General features: G+C 51.6%; 1 protein-coding gene across 5 annotated transcripts in view; it reads left to right on the plus strand.

Annotated features, from left to right (window-relative positions):
* The window catches only part of ADCK1 (aarF domain containing kinase 1), a 121,274-nt gene that overhangs the window by 50,938 nt on the left and 55,951 nt on the right, over positions 1–14,385 (plus strand). For 4 of the 5 annotated variants that reach the window (XM_081289933.1, XM_081289936.1, XM_081289937.1 and 1 more), the window contains one exon: positions 5,854–6,057. In XM_081289933.1, coding sequence (XP_081146059.1) covers positions 5,854–6,057 — 204 coding nt within the window. The remainder of the gene's footprint in view (positions 1–5,853; positions 6,058–14,385) is intronic. The other variant, XM_081289935.1, reaches the window with a different exon arrangement.

Raw genomic sequence — 14,385 nt, forward strand, 5'->3', positions numbered from 1 at the left:
AACTTTGACAAGTAACTATCAAAATAGGATTTGAATCCAAGTTTTTCTGATTCCAGAGCCAATGCTTTTAACCATTATATGATTCCTCCTCCTTTGACTTAAGACCTCCTGCAGCTTACATTGGCCTTTCAAATGGTGTGCACTTGTTTCGGTTGCCATGGCCTCCCTGTGCCTAGCCTGGTGACCATCCAACGTATATCACACATTGGGAGTGATGGGCAGCTGCCTTTGCTGCCTGCTCTTGTAATTTTGGTTTTATGGGGGTGTGTCAGTCTACATTGTCAGCTCCTGTCCTGTGAAGACCAGGGCTGTATTTCTTCTCAGCTCCCAACAATGTCTGGTACAAAAGAAATTTCATGATGCTTGTTCCCTGGCACATGGTACCTGGTACACAGGGCCCCACCTCGGACAGATCAAGGTTTGGGCATAGCGTGTGTTTTAGTTAGCTTTGTGTTGCTGTGACCAAAATACCTGACAAGAACAACTTGGAGGAGGAAAAGTTTATTTGGGGCTCACAGTTTCAGAGGTCTCAGTCCATAGACAGCCTACCCAATTGCCCTGAGCCCAGGATGAGGCAGTGCATCATGGGAGAAGGGCTCAGTGGAGGAAAGCTGTTCAGTTCATGGTGGTCAGGAAGCCGAGGAGAGGGTGGGAGGGGCTGCAGGGAAGAACACCCTTCCAGGACACTGCCCCAGTAACCCACCTGCTTCAGCCATGCCCCACATGCTAGAGTTACCACCCAGCCAGCCTGTTCAGAGCAGGATGGACTGATTAGGTCACGGCTTTCAATATCCAGTCATTGACCTCTGACCATTCCTATATTAACAGAAGCATTTGGAGGACCCCTCATGTCCAAACCAGAATACTGTAGCTTCATCATGTGGGATTTGGGGCCTGTCACTGAACTTTGACATTGTTTCTTCATCTTTAAAGACACATCCTAAGATCTTTGTTACAGAGATAGTGGAAAGATTTAAAAACAAAACCACCACCACCCCTTATGTCTGAGTGTTTACTGTAGGCCGGGAAGCCACGTAGCTGGGGCAACTGTACTGGACAGTAGAGATGTAGAACCTCTCCATCACTGCAACAAGTTCTGTTGGATAGTGCGTTAGAAACCAACTCTCATTTATCTGCCTGTCCCTCATGGTACTTATGCCTTGTGTGTGGTCAAGGGTGTGTGTGGTGAGGACTAGATTTGAGTGGGGTGCCAAGTTCAGGAGATTCTGGATGCTTTGTTCTTTCCCTCAAGCACACAGGCATGGTTGGGGATAGGATCCTGGAAAGAGGGAACTGTGAGATTCCTGTATATACTCCCAGCTGCCCGTGAACACTGAGAAAGGGAGTCTGCACTAAGTCAGTACCTTCCTGAACATCTGCATGGGCCTGGCTTCTGATCCTGAAGAACAGTGGGAACTGGAGCAGGAAAGGCACCCTGGAGAGCAGAGTTTCTGCTATGTTATTCAGCATTGGGATCTTTTGGCCTTAAAATAATATTTTCAGTTTTTGGTGAGTGGCAATGTTCCTCAGTTCCGTGTGTGTGTGTGTGTGTGTGTGTGTGTGTGTGTGTGTGTGTGTGTTTTAGAAGCAGGTCAAAGGTAACTTTGATGGGAATGTGGGGTGTAATTTGCAGTAGTGCTAACTCAGTTTCATGGATGATGGTTTTGTGAACGTATGAACCACTGTCACCTGTCTGTTAATGGCACCTGCACAGCTAACCCTGAGCATGCAGTGTATACAGCAGATACACTTGGCCCAAGAGCTGATGTGCCAGGTAACTGATGAGCCAGAGGTGGACCACCTTCTTGGGCTTGGGTGACCAGGGAGGGCTCCCTGCATGGTCTTGAAGGTGATCATCACTTTGTGCCAAGAGGCACCCCACCTAGCACTGGCTCATGTCACAGATGACAGGCAGTAGAGCCCCGATTCAGCTTGCTTTTGGGCAGACTGGGCAGGGTGAGTCCTGTGCTGTCCGAGGGCTGTCAGAGCCAGGGACAAATGTAGATGTGAGTCCAGCCTAAAGAAAACAGTGGAGCAGGGTTATCTGCCCCCCCCCCCTCACAGAGCAACATACAATCATGCACATGTAGCAACATGCACACAACACATGTGCAGTAGCCTCCACACACGCACCCACACAGAAACACACACATGCATAATTGTGCCTTTGCATCTGTTGTTCTAGCTGAAGTGTTTTCCCTTTTCAACTTCATCTATTCAATTCACTTTCAGAGGCCAACCCTGTATCAGCCAGGGCCCAGCCATACCATAATTTGAATAGGAAAAATTGAATATAAAGAATTATTAACTAGGGCTGGGGATGTGGCTCAAGCGGTAGCGCGCTCGCCTGGCATGTGTGCGGCCCGGGTTCGATCCTCAGCACCACATACCAACAAAGATGTTGTGTCCGCCAAATACTGAAAAATAAATATTAAAAAATTCTCTCTCTCTCTCTCTCTCTCAAAAAAAAAAAAAAAAAAGAATTATTAACTAGTAGAAGGTGGTCAAGTCCTGCAAGGGGTAGAAGGAGACTCTGCCGGTGCAGACGTGGCAAGCACCCAAAGCTGCTCCTTCTGGAGCCAGAGGACTGTGAGCCTGTACGAACCAAGGGCTCAGCAGAGCTCCTTCCACCCTTGAGGCTGGGAGCTGGCCCATGGAGCCCACAGGGCTGCTCTCGGATGCTAGCGGTGGGCTGTGGTGCAGGCCTGAGCCAGAGAGGGCCCATGGCAGTAGCCCGCTGGGTAGCAGAGAGACTTATGGGAGGGGGTGGGCTGAGCTCATCTGTAGGGGTGGCCAGGACACTCACTGGAGGGTGGGCCTGAGTTCCACGGAAGTGGACCATAAGTAGTGGAGGTGTGGGCTGCAATGAGTCTGTGAGGCCGAGTGGGTGCTGTCCCTGCTGGCTGCCTGTCTCTGCTGGAGCAGCACACTGGAACCAGTAAGGGGACCTCTGTGCCTGCTAAGGTCTCACAGTGTCCCCAGGATCCCTGAATGACCCAGGCCGATATCATCAAGTCATCTGACAAAGGAAAAATGACCCAGGGTTCAGCTTCAGTATCTCAGCAAAGAAGAGTAGATTCAGAGCCGAGAGGCAGGACAGGCAGGACCCGTGCTCGGGAGTCAATGATTCTCTGACTTGATGATCATACGAAAGCGATATGTCTTCAGTGGAAACGATACTTGGAATTTTGACCTCCCTGGACTAGAGGTGATGTCATGATACTCCCTCTGAATGCTGGTAGTGGCAGTGAACTGCATCACCCCGTCAGCTAGGAGATCACAGGTTCACCACTCTGCTGTATGATACCCTGTTTCTAAGCTGTGATGTTCCATAGTCAGGGGTGTTAAATGCATCTTTGACTTCTTACTGGTTGATCAAGTTGCTACCCCAGACCCCGTCCTAAGCCAAGAAGCATCTGTCCATTCGTAACCAGCACCTGCCTCGCCCCATGTCACCCCTTCCCATGAGCCTGAGCATCTGCTCATAGCCCCCTTGTTTCTTTCGTCTGTGATTTCCCAGCTTGTCCTGAACTCTCTCTAATACCTGCTGCTTTGTGGTGTTCTCTGTTGTGTGAGTGGCCCTCTGGGTGTCCCCAGATAGCTGAGGGCAGGGTCTGGACCTGCAGTAAGTCTCCCTGAGTGTGTGGCAGTGGATGTCTTTCTTGGGAGGGGAGGAGAGCTGGATGTGACCTCACCCCCCGTCCTAGCCTCTGTTCCCTTTGGGTGTGCTAACTGCCCAGCTGACCCCCAGAACAGCTAGCTGTGGGGTGTAGTGTGCCTCTGGGGGTGAGTGGCACACCGGGCAGTGTTGCTGGGGAGCGGATGGAGGACCTGGCTCTGGTGGCTCTGGGTGGAGAGGTGTGCCCACCTTTCTGGCTCTTTCTGTTCTGCTGTTGGTTGTGCATTTTCTCTTCTGCTGGGTTAAAATCTGAGGCCAACTATTTCAGCTTCAGAAAGTTGTCCACTGAGGCCTGAACCTTCATACTGACTGCCTGGCGATAGCTGGCTGTGGGTTGGCCATGACCTTTGTCATCTCCTTACGACTACAGCTTGAGTGTGGCTTTGGCCTGCCATGGCCCCGACTCTACCCAGCTCCACATGACCTTCTGCCATCGGACACTGGCTGGCTTTGTCCCCAGTCTCCAATTCTTGAGACAGTGTCCCTAGACCCTTCGACTCCTCTAGGGATGCTCATGCTCTTATTCTCTCAATTAGATTTAATTTCCTCTCTTCCTTCTGCCAAGAAAAAGAGACTCTCCCTGGTGCGGCTTGAACTGTGTGTCCTCATCAAGGCTGGAGGGCTGTGCCCAGAGGGACCAAGGTGTGTGTACTCAGGGTTGGCTCAAAATGGGTTGGAGCAGGATGCAGAGGTGTCCAGCAGAGCTAGAAGTAGACCGGCCCCTGAGGGCCTAAGGATGGCTGCTGAAGCCTGGAGTCTGCTGTGGGGTGGGTGGGCTGGGTGTTCCCGCTGCTGGGATGAGGGTGCTCAGGGCTTAGTGTTCTCAGTTTCTAAAGTAGTCGTTTCCTGTGTGGTTCACTTGGCAACTAATTACATAAGACTTTTGAACATTTTTCCCCATCTTTGCTATCAGTTGTTATTTAAGTCTGGTTTTAGTGCCCTGAAACGTGTTAATTGTGCCAGTCTTCTGCGAGTATAAGTTCATGCTCGATGTTGATGCTCTGTTGACTTTGTTGGTGCAAGCAGGGTACCGGGTCCCCCTGGGATGCTGGGATCCCTTGTCTTCTGTGTGCACCCAGGGCCCCATCCTGCCTAGAGGCTGTGATTCTGCAATGCAGGACCCTCATGGTTTCCAAACCCTCAGCTGGTCTGGAGTGATGACTGGGATGCACAGCCTGGGGTAGATGAGAATCAGGATGTAAGCTAGGGCCCTGCATCCTGGACAGTGTGTCCTACAGCCTATGCCATATGCCTCATGCCCCCAACACTGTCATTCCCCCAGGAAAGAGGAGCATTAAACGAGCTCCAGATTTGGAGTGTGTTATAGCTTTCCTTTGACATTTATTCGCATTTTATAAATAAGGCAATTGAGTTTCTCATCTTTTTTTTTTTTTAAAGAGAGAGAGAGGGGAGAGAGAGAGGGGGGGAGGGAGGGAGGGAGGGAGGGAGGAGAGAGAGAGAGGGAGAGAATTTTTAATATTTATTTTTTAGTTCTCGGCGGACACAACATCTTTGTTGGTATGTGGTGCTGAGGATCGAACCCGGGCCGCACGCATGCCAGGCGAGCGCGCTACCGCTTGAGCCACATCCCCAGCCCCGAGTTTCTCATCTTAAAAGATACCAACACTGCCTTCCAAAGCTGTCTTAAGAGATAGGATGTATTTGACCATCCACTGTAGAGACCCAAACAAACATGAAGTATTATTAGTGTGTCTGAGGTCTGGGTGGCAAATAAATGAACTTGGCACACCCTAGAATGAGCCATTAATAGACTAGTCTTGAATGGGGATATGGTTCAGTGGAGGAGAGCTCACCTAGCATGTCTGAGGCCCTGGGTTCCATCTCAGCATCTCGCCTCCCCAAAGCCAAACAGAAAAGCCCCAGAAAGCCCTGGACACTGATTTCTAGGGAGTGTGACTCAGACCAGGCCAGTTTTGATGGAGAGCAGATTGGCAGCTTAAGGCCACGTGCAAAGGCGGGCCCTAGTATGAGATTGGAATGGACTCTGTGGGTACCAGGAGGCTGAAGGAGGACCTTGAAGGTGTGTGCACAGGCCCCACCTTAGGCACTGGGACTGAGGGAAGGTGTTCAGGCACAGCAGGCGGGGGAGGGGAATGATGTTCAGAACAGCCTGCACTCACGCCTCTCTGTCCCCCGCGTCTGTCTCCCTGCAGGTGCACCTCCGCTCTGCCAGGCGTCTCTGTGATCTCTGCTGTGCCAACCGGGGCACCTTCATCAAGGTGGGCCAGCACCTGGGGGCTCTGGACTACCTGCTGCCCGAGGAGTACACCAGCACGCTGAAGGTGCTGCACAGCCAGGCCCCGCAGAGCAGCATGCAGGAGGTCCGCCAGGTCATCCGGGAGGACCTGGGCAAGGAGGTACTCACCCCTGCCAGGAGGGCTGGCTCCAGGACAGTATGCTTTTGAAAAGGTCTTGGCCCAGTTCTTGCCACCTAGGCGCAGGGCACTGGGGTCCCACCACTGATGCAAAATCAAATGTCATAGACACTTTCAGTGCTGAGATCAGAGAGGTTGGAAGGAACCTCAGTAAAAAAAAGTTAGTTGAAGTATGAAATATACGTATTGTCTTGGATGCAACCTAATGAGTCATGGTCCAGCCTGATAATTTCTATCAACATCTGAGGGTTTATGGCATTCCCACAACGGTGCTGTGTCCATGCCTCATCTCATTTGATCCTCATGGCAAACCTGCAGTGGGTACTGTTACTAATTCCATTTTGCCAATGAAGGCTGCAGCCTTGGGTAGGAAGGTCAAAGGCACTGTTGGTGATTCCGGCACGCTGCTTATATGGTGCCATCCATGAGCTGTCCATGAGCTCCATGTTTTGGTTTCTCTGGAATATCCCTGGTAGGCACTCATTCAGCCTCTGCTCGATTAACCCCCCATAGTAGGAAGCTTCCTGTCTTAGGTGCCACCCATGGTGGCCTGTCCTATTGTCAGTCATTTCTGACTGTAGGAAGAGCATCCCTATAAGTGCTAGAGCCTGCCTTCTCCAATCTCAACTCCTTATCTTCATTTGGGGCCCTGGAGTGACAGAGAACGGAGCTAAGGTCCCTCTGTACAGCAGCCCTGGTTGCCCTGAGCATTCCTTCCCACTCATGCCATAAACTACAGGGTGTTATTTTGTGCCAAACTGGGCACAGTTGCATGGACCCTCATTGACTTGCTCTGGTCACTACCTCTGGGGACAGGGAGGGGATGAGCAGCCATCTGCAGGTGGTTGAGCAGTGGGTCAGGTCCAGCTTTTACGTGCTATAATTTGAGGGTGCCTCAGAGATCTTTACTGAAATCCCTTTTGCCCTTACCTGTTATCTGAAATTCTCTTAGAGAATTCTAGGTCTTCTAGAGTTCTCTGAACAAAATCACCTTGAAGTTGAGCCTTTAGCAGCAGATGCCTTTCCTGAGATTAGTTTGTGACCTTTGATGCTTCCCAGTTGCCCTTAAAATGCTTAGCAGGGCTCTCAAGGTGCAGCCTATCCAGTCTCTGCCTCCTCCCTGTTCCATGACTGTAACTCGGTGGGGCAGAGGGCGGTGGAGGATGGTGTTTGTGCTCTGGAGCCAGGACTGTGGACCTTGCCCAAATTATACCCTGTTGGCACCTCCTTATTTGTAAAAATGGGGATCACTGTAGCGCGCACCCTCTCGGGTAGCAGTGAGGACTAGAGCGACAGGAATGGGGAGGCTGTGTAGAGCACCCAGCATGCCGCAGTGCTCAGCTAATGTCGGGTCCTGCTGGTCACTGTGCTGCTTGTCACACTCTGTGCACCCTGAGCCTGTGGTGCCTGTGTTTTGGTCTGTCCTCTGCTTGGAACGTCTCTTTACTCCATTCTCTGTATCTGTTGAGTGATTCCAGGACATTAGCACTCTGTCCGTCCATCTAGCACCATGCCAAGTGCTAGGAGCTGGTTTCCTGGCCAAACTGCAGCTCTTCTGTGAAGTCTTCTTACGCGAGTCACATTAGGCTCTGCAGAACTTCGCCTCCCCCCAACTAACTCATGCCAGCTGAGGCTTGGGTACTTGAACCTAGGTTTTTCCATCAGATGTCAGAAAATATTTGGGGATGAAGACCTTAATGGTTCTTTTATCCTGAATCTGTAGCACCAGAGCTATGCAGTCTAAGGCAGGTACCAGTATTTGTTTAATGAGTCAATGGATGAATGACAGCTTCCTCAGGCTACTCAAGGCAGAGCGGAGAATAGGGGCAGAGATCAAATGAGATGAGGCATGGACACAGCACCGTTGTGGGAATGCCATAAACCGTCAGATGTTGATAGAAATTATTAGGCTGGACTGTGACTCATTAGGTTGCATCCAAGACAATACGTTGAAGACCAGTTGTTCCATTTTTACTGATCTGCAGGGAACTGGCCCTGACTATCAGGGGCTGGCACCTATTATTGTGGAGCAGGCACCAGCTGCTCAGTGTCAGTCCAAGATGCTGCACTCCTCAATGGTGACCTGGAGGGAGGCCTCATTAGCTGACTCTGTAGAAGCTCGAACCATTCCTAGGATGAGCTTGGAAACCTCCTCTGCACTGAGGAACATTTCCTCTGAAGAGAGAGAGATGGAATGAAAGGCAAATAGAATTAGAACTGGGGTCAGGGGGCTCAGGCTGCAAGCTAGGAGGAGCAAGGTTAGGCTGGAGAGGTCCCCAGGCAGAGTCTGGTGCCAGTCTGAGAGCACCTTTGCTTCTCACGAAGACTGTTGGCCTCCAGCTTCCAACAGCATGAGATTCACCCCCAAATTAAAACTAAACAAGTCACTGTAATAACAGTGTGAAGTGGATTATCACTGGCATGTGGCATGGTGGGGGTGGACATGAAAGAGGGGAAGGCAGCAGAAGATAAACCCCTGGAAGCCTCTGGGGAGGGGGTGGGGCCACAGCTGGGGCAGAGTGAGATGAAAAGTTCTGGGTGCCAGGGGTTATGGTAGGCCCACCCTGCTGGCTGGAGGATGTTTGGGGTTGGAAATCATCTCCTGCATCTGGAGGACCTCTTTTCCAGCCTTCCCTAGCCAAGTAGTCCTGAGCCAGGTGGCCATGTGGCTCTTGCCCCCGTTTATCTGGAACCTTCTGAGAAAGGGAGGCTGTCGAGGTCACAGTTCTGAGGGGGCGTCCCTTGCTTTTGGGAAGCTCAGAAACCTCTGGTGTCTTACCACAGCCCCCACAGGCGCACGATCACAGTCTCCCCCACTCCCTCCTGGGAAGATGGCATTTGTTCCCTGGTGACACACTTTCTAGTCTGTGGGTGGAAGGAGGGGCAAAGGGCTGTGTGGGAAGCAGGGTAGGTGAGTGCGGGGGTGTCAGGGCGGGGGCAAGTCACTCACTTCGCACTCCCCCCCTCCTCCAGCCCCTCCCACGACACTTCTCAAGAGCAGCTCTCACCCCCAGGTGCCATGCTGGCCACGGGCCCTTCTGTGGTGGTTTCCGGTTGTCTCTCATGCATTGCTGTCCTTCTGGGTCCCGTCCTTGGTTAGGTTCTAAGGTTCCCAAGTTAAAATGCTGCTCAAGTGCTCCTGAATCTCGGACTGCAGGCAGGGATGGGTGGCTAGATAGAAGCTCAAGGATGGTGCCTCTGGGGACTCTTCTCATTCACAGAGGGTCATTTGTGCCCTCAGACCAGTTCCTGTTCCAGTTAGATGGAGCTGACCCTGAGGTGTGCCCCCTCTCCCCCCACAAGGGAGAGGGATGAAATGGAGGTTCCAGCACTTCTGGACCTCGGACTCCACAGTTATACTTGGTTCCAGATCAGTTCACACCTCTGGACATCAGCTGGCGCCAGTAGTGGAGAGCAGAGGACAAGCAAAGGGCACTATCCTTACACAGGGATTGGCTCAGCAGAGAGTATGCTGGGACCACTTGGATAAGTGAGGGGCAGGAACAAGCAACAGGATGAGCCCCAACACTTCTGTTTCCCTAGGAGATTGGCTCATTTCTGCTGCCTCAGAAGTGACCTGGCTTCTGGACTGGGTTGGGGATAGCCTCTGGTGCTGAGTGCCCTTGAGGTTGTGGAGTGCAGTGCTTGCCTTGGCCAGAAGATGGCGCCTGAGCCTGCGAGTCACCCAGGGGTGTCAAAGACCAGGCCCTTTCCTGCAGAGGGGAGTCCTGGCCGGGTGGGTAAGACTCTAGTTCTTTTTACTCTTGGGCATGGTCCAAAGAGCCCAGGCTGACATCTGTCCACTCTGAATGGCACAGGCACAGGTCTAAGCCATGAGGCTGTTGACTCGTGCTATGATTTGGATAGTGTCCCTAGAAGACCCCTGTGTTAAGGGCTTGGTCTCAAGGGTGGCACTGTTGGGAGGTGATGACCTCCAGAAGGAGGAGCTTAGTTGGGGGTCCTTAGGTCACTGGGTGCATGCCCCTGAGGGGCCTGTAGGATCTTGGCCCCTTCATGACCTTGAGGAGAGCCATTTTCTCTGCTACGTACTCCCCACCATTGACGTCTGGCACCCCTACCAGAGGGGCTGGAGCCAAACTGCCTTTTGGTTTATTAGCTTTGTGACCGTGGGCATGTCAGTTAATCTCTCTGCCCCTCAGTTTTCTCATGTGTAAAATGGGGTAATGATAGGACCTGCCTGTGGGCTTGCTGTGGGGAAGAAAAGAATGAATGCAGGTGGAGCCCTTAGAACAGACCTAGCTGTATTAGTCAGCTTTTCATCGCTGTGACCAAAATACCCAACAAGAACAAATTAGAGGAGGAAAAGTTTATTTTGGGCTCAAGGTTTCCGAGATTCAGTCCACGGTCGGTCAGCTCCATTGCTCTGGGGGTGAGGCAGAACATCATGGTGAAGGCTGTGGCCAAGGAGTGCTTTTCATTTTATGGCAACCTAGAAGCAGAGAGAATAAGCCACCAGGCACAAGATGTAACCCCCAAAGATATGCTCCAGTGACCTGTTTCTTCCAGCCACACCCTACCTGCCTACTGTTACCACCCAGCACCATAATCCTTTCAAACTATTGATCCACCAAATGCATTAATCCACTGACGAGGTTCCAGTTATTGCAGTGGGGTAATGATAGTTTCTGCCTGTGGGCTTGCTGTGGGGAAGAAAAGAATGAATTCAGGTGGAGCACTTAGAACAGACCTGGTGGTATTAGTCTCTGGTTCTGAGTGCCTTCTGATCATTTCATCTCTGAACATTCCCGTATTGTCTCATACATGAGCTCTGGGGGACACCTCGTATCCAAACCATAACACTGGCGCAGGTAAGTGGTCAGCAAATGTTAGCATTTCTGTGTGACGCTGGGTGCTTTCTGTGAGCAAGCAGCTTCAGTCCTGGGGGGCTTGTAAATGTAGAATCGGGTCTCGAACTGGGTTTTCTGATATTTGGAATGCTTCTCTGCCCCATACGGTATTTTGCTAGAACTCTCCTTTCTCATACTTTTCCTAACCAGTTCCCCGTGTTCCACCCCCAGCCCAGCCCTTCCTCAGTGTTGGAAACGCCCCAGGGGCTGCCTAGGGAGCCTCCTGGGCTTCTGTGTACTTGCACCACCTTGGGGGGCTACAGTCTCCCAGGGCCCTGCGTGGCATCTCCTCTGGGTTAGGGGCTGTGACATTTGTGCTGGGCTGATGTGAGGGATGAGGTGGTGGAGGCAGAGGTCTGGCTGTTACCAGGGAGGAGTCACAGGAGCCACGGTCCCCAGGGCCTTGGCGTTGGTGGCTGTGCTGTATTCAGGATCCTTCCCCAGCTCTTCTCTCCTGCCAGGTGGCAGCCAGACTGCTTCCCCTGCAGTGTCCTGGGAGGGCCAGGGGTGTGTGTGTGTGTGTGTGTGTGTGTGTTGCAGGGGACGGGGATGAACATGTCTTGGGGTGGGCGAAGGCTGGACAGGTGGTCAGGCTCTGGGGATCCACTGCGCCTGTGGGCCCCAGGTTGGCGGAGTACCTGCCCCGCCCTGGGCTGCGGCCATCCGTTCCTTCCTGTTCCCGTTTTCTTTGCCGTCTTCTTCCCAGTGCTGTCCCCACTTCTCCCTGTCCTTTTACTTCCTTACAAGTCTGTTTATCGAGTGGGAGATGGATGGATGTGCAGGTCCCGCGCCAACCCTGGGGGGTCCCTGCCCTGTGGTGCTCTGGGTCTGCCGGCCCTGCACCTCACCCCAGTCTGCTTCGCTGGCCTGAGCCACCGTAAGGCTCACCTTGAGGGTGTCACCGTCCTTAGATTGGCTTCTCCTGGCCCTGAGCATGGCCCTTTGGTCCGATGTCTAGCTTCTTTGTCTCCCTGGACTGTGCCCCAAAAGGCCACCGAGTGGGTGTTCTGGGAATGGAACATAAGGATCTGGTGGCCGCGGAGCTGAGTACAGGGAGGGCGGTGGGGGCAGGGAGAGCTCCCCCTCCTGCTTGTCCTCAGCCTGCCTTCCCAGCAGATCTCAATAAAAAATGCATTTATATTAAAAACATAATGAAGAATAAAAAACATTCCCCCCCCCAATAATGCGGAACATCAAAAGGAGATTTTTATCAATTATATGGAGAGATTTTGGCCATAAAATGGTAATTTAAGAGAGGGAGATGGATGGCAGGGAAGCATTGATGTCATCCAGGACAGATGGCCTGCCATTAGTCACCGGGGAGAGGCAAGGGGGTGGCCGCAGTGGCCTGGCTGGCCTTCCTCCCAACGCCTGGCCCAGGCCCCAACCTGCGGCCATTGCCTGGCCCCAGGCTGCACCCCTGTGCTGCCTGTGAGGTCCCCACTGGGGACTCCTACTCCAGTCTCTGGGCCACCTTCAGCCCACTGTCCTGCGGTTTCCAGAGGAGTCTTCCTCAGTCGGCCCCGTGGCTCCTGGCTGTGGAATAAATCTCCTCGGTGAGCTGAGCGGGGCTGCCAGCTCCCCCGGCCTCTTGGCCTTTCCTGTCCTTCAGCCAGCTGCAGCCCGGCTGCCCACGGGTCCCTCTCTCAATCTCATGTACTCCGGGGTCTGTCCTTGCTTCTCTCTGCCCTCGTTTCCCCCTTTTTACTCCTTGGGACTCTTCCTTTAGCCTCGGGGTCTAATCATGCACACGCACACATATGTGAGTGCACACACATACACACTCACACTCCCTCATTCTGAACGCCAGCCAGGAGTCAGCCACAGTTCCCAAGATTGCATATGATTATGAACTCATTTTCATAAGCACTTATTATGAGCCTTATTTTATAGATGGGAAACTGAGGTAGAGTTTCCGGTGATGTTTTCCTGCGGGGCCTTCTCATGCATCAGGGGTCAGGATGAATGGCTCTTTTGTGTTGCCCTGGACGCTTCCCTCTCCTGCTGTAACTCTTAAGCAGTTATTTGATGCTCATGGTTCATCACTTCCTGATCCTGAATACCCGTGGGGCCTGGCTTGGGCTTGGTAGGGAATAGGTGTTAGAAAGTGTTGTTGAATTGAATTCTAGAAGTACCTTGAATCCCTCTGTCCTCTGGAAGCCTTTGCTGACCTCTCTTGAATCTCTTGGGATCTAGAGGGTGGTGGTCTAGCTCAGCCTGGCCATCTGGTCACCTCAGTGATGGCAGGTCTCCTCCCACTTATCTTGGGTTCCCTCAGGGCACTGCCCAGGGCCTGCATACCAGAGGAGCTTAACAATGGATTGCTAGGTGAACCAAGACACTCCCTCTGACGCAGGACTTCCTGGCTGAGGCCCCGGGGCATTCAAGGGCCTGTAGTCCGCAGGGTGGTCTCCTGCTTCTGTTGTTCTGTACAGTGCTATGTTAGGGTCTGCCTGGAGTTTTCTAAACCACCGGCTGAGAGCAAGGCCAGCATGAGGCTATAGAAGGAGCAAAGTGACCATTTCTGAGGCAGAATAGCAAACAGATTAAATAAACAGGCTTTGGAGTCAGTGTCTTGCTTAAATCCCCAATGCAAACCATGGCTGTTGTCACCCTGGGTGAATTAGGTGCTCTTTCTGAGCCTTGGTTTCCTCACCGTAGACAGGGGTGGTCACAGAACCTTCACTTTAGTAGGGTTGTGCTGAGGACGGAAAGATATAAGCCATCAGAAATGGATCAGGACCTTGGTCTGCACAAGGATTTTCTTTTTGGATAAGAACTCAAAAGCAAGGCAACAGATAAAAAATAGACAAATCATATCAAACCAAAAAGCTTCTATACAGCAAAGAAAATGATCAGATTGAAGAGACAACCTGCAGATTGGGAGAAAATATTTGCAGACCTATTCATCCAACGAGGGATTGATATCCAGGATCTCTAAGGAACTCAGCAGCAAAACAAAAACAACAAACAACAAAAAACCAAATAATTTGATTAAGAAATAGGCAAATTATCTGAATAGCTGTTTCTCAAAAGAATACATACAAATGGCTAGTAGGTGTATGAAAAAACTCAACATCACTGATCATCAGGAAAATGCAACTCAAAACCACAGTTAGAATGGCTGTCATCGAAAGGACAAAAAAATAACATATGGACAATATGGACAAGGCTGTGGAGAGCAGGGAACAAGTACTGACAAGCACTGTTTTCCATGCTGATATAGGGATGGTCCTCAAAAAACTGGAATTAGGACTACCATATGATTCAACAACCCCACTACTGGGTATTTATCCCCAGGAAGGGAAATCTGCCCACTCACGGTTTATGTAGCACCATTCATAGTAGCCAAGATATGGAGGCCATCTAAGTGCCCCGCACTGGATGAATGGATCAAGAAACTGTGTTACGTATACAAAAAGGAATATTATCTGGCAATAAA

Source organism: Spermophilus citellus, assembly GCF_964194105.1.
Source record: "Spermophilus citellus genome assembly, chromosome: 4".
NCBI lineage: Eukaryota > Metazoa > Chordata > Mammalia > Rodentia > Sciuridae > Spermophilus > Spermophilus citellus.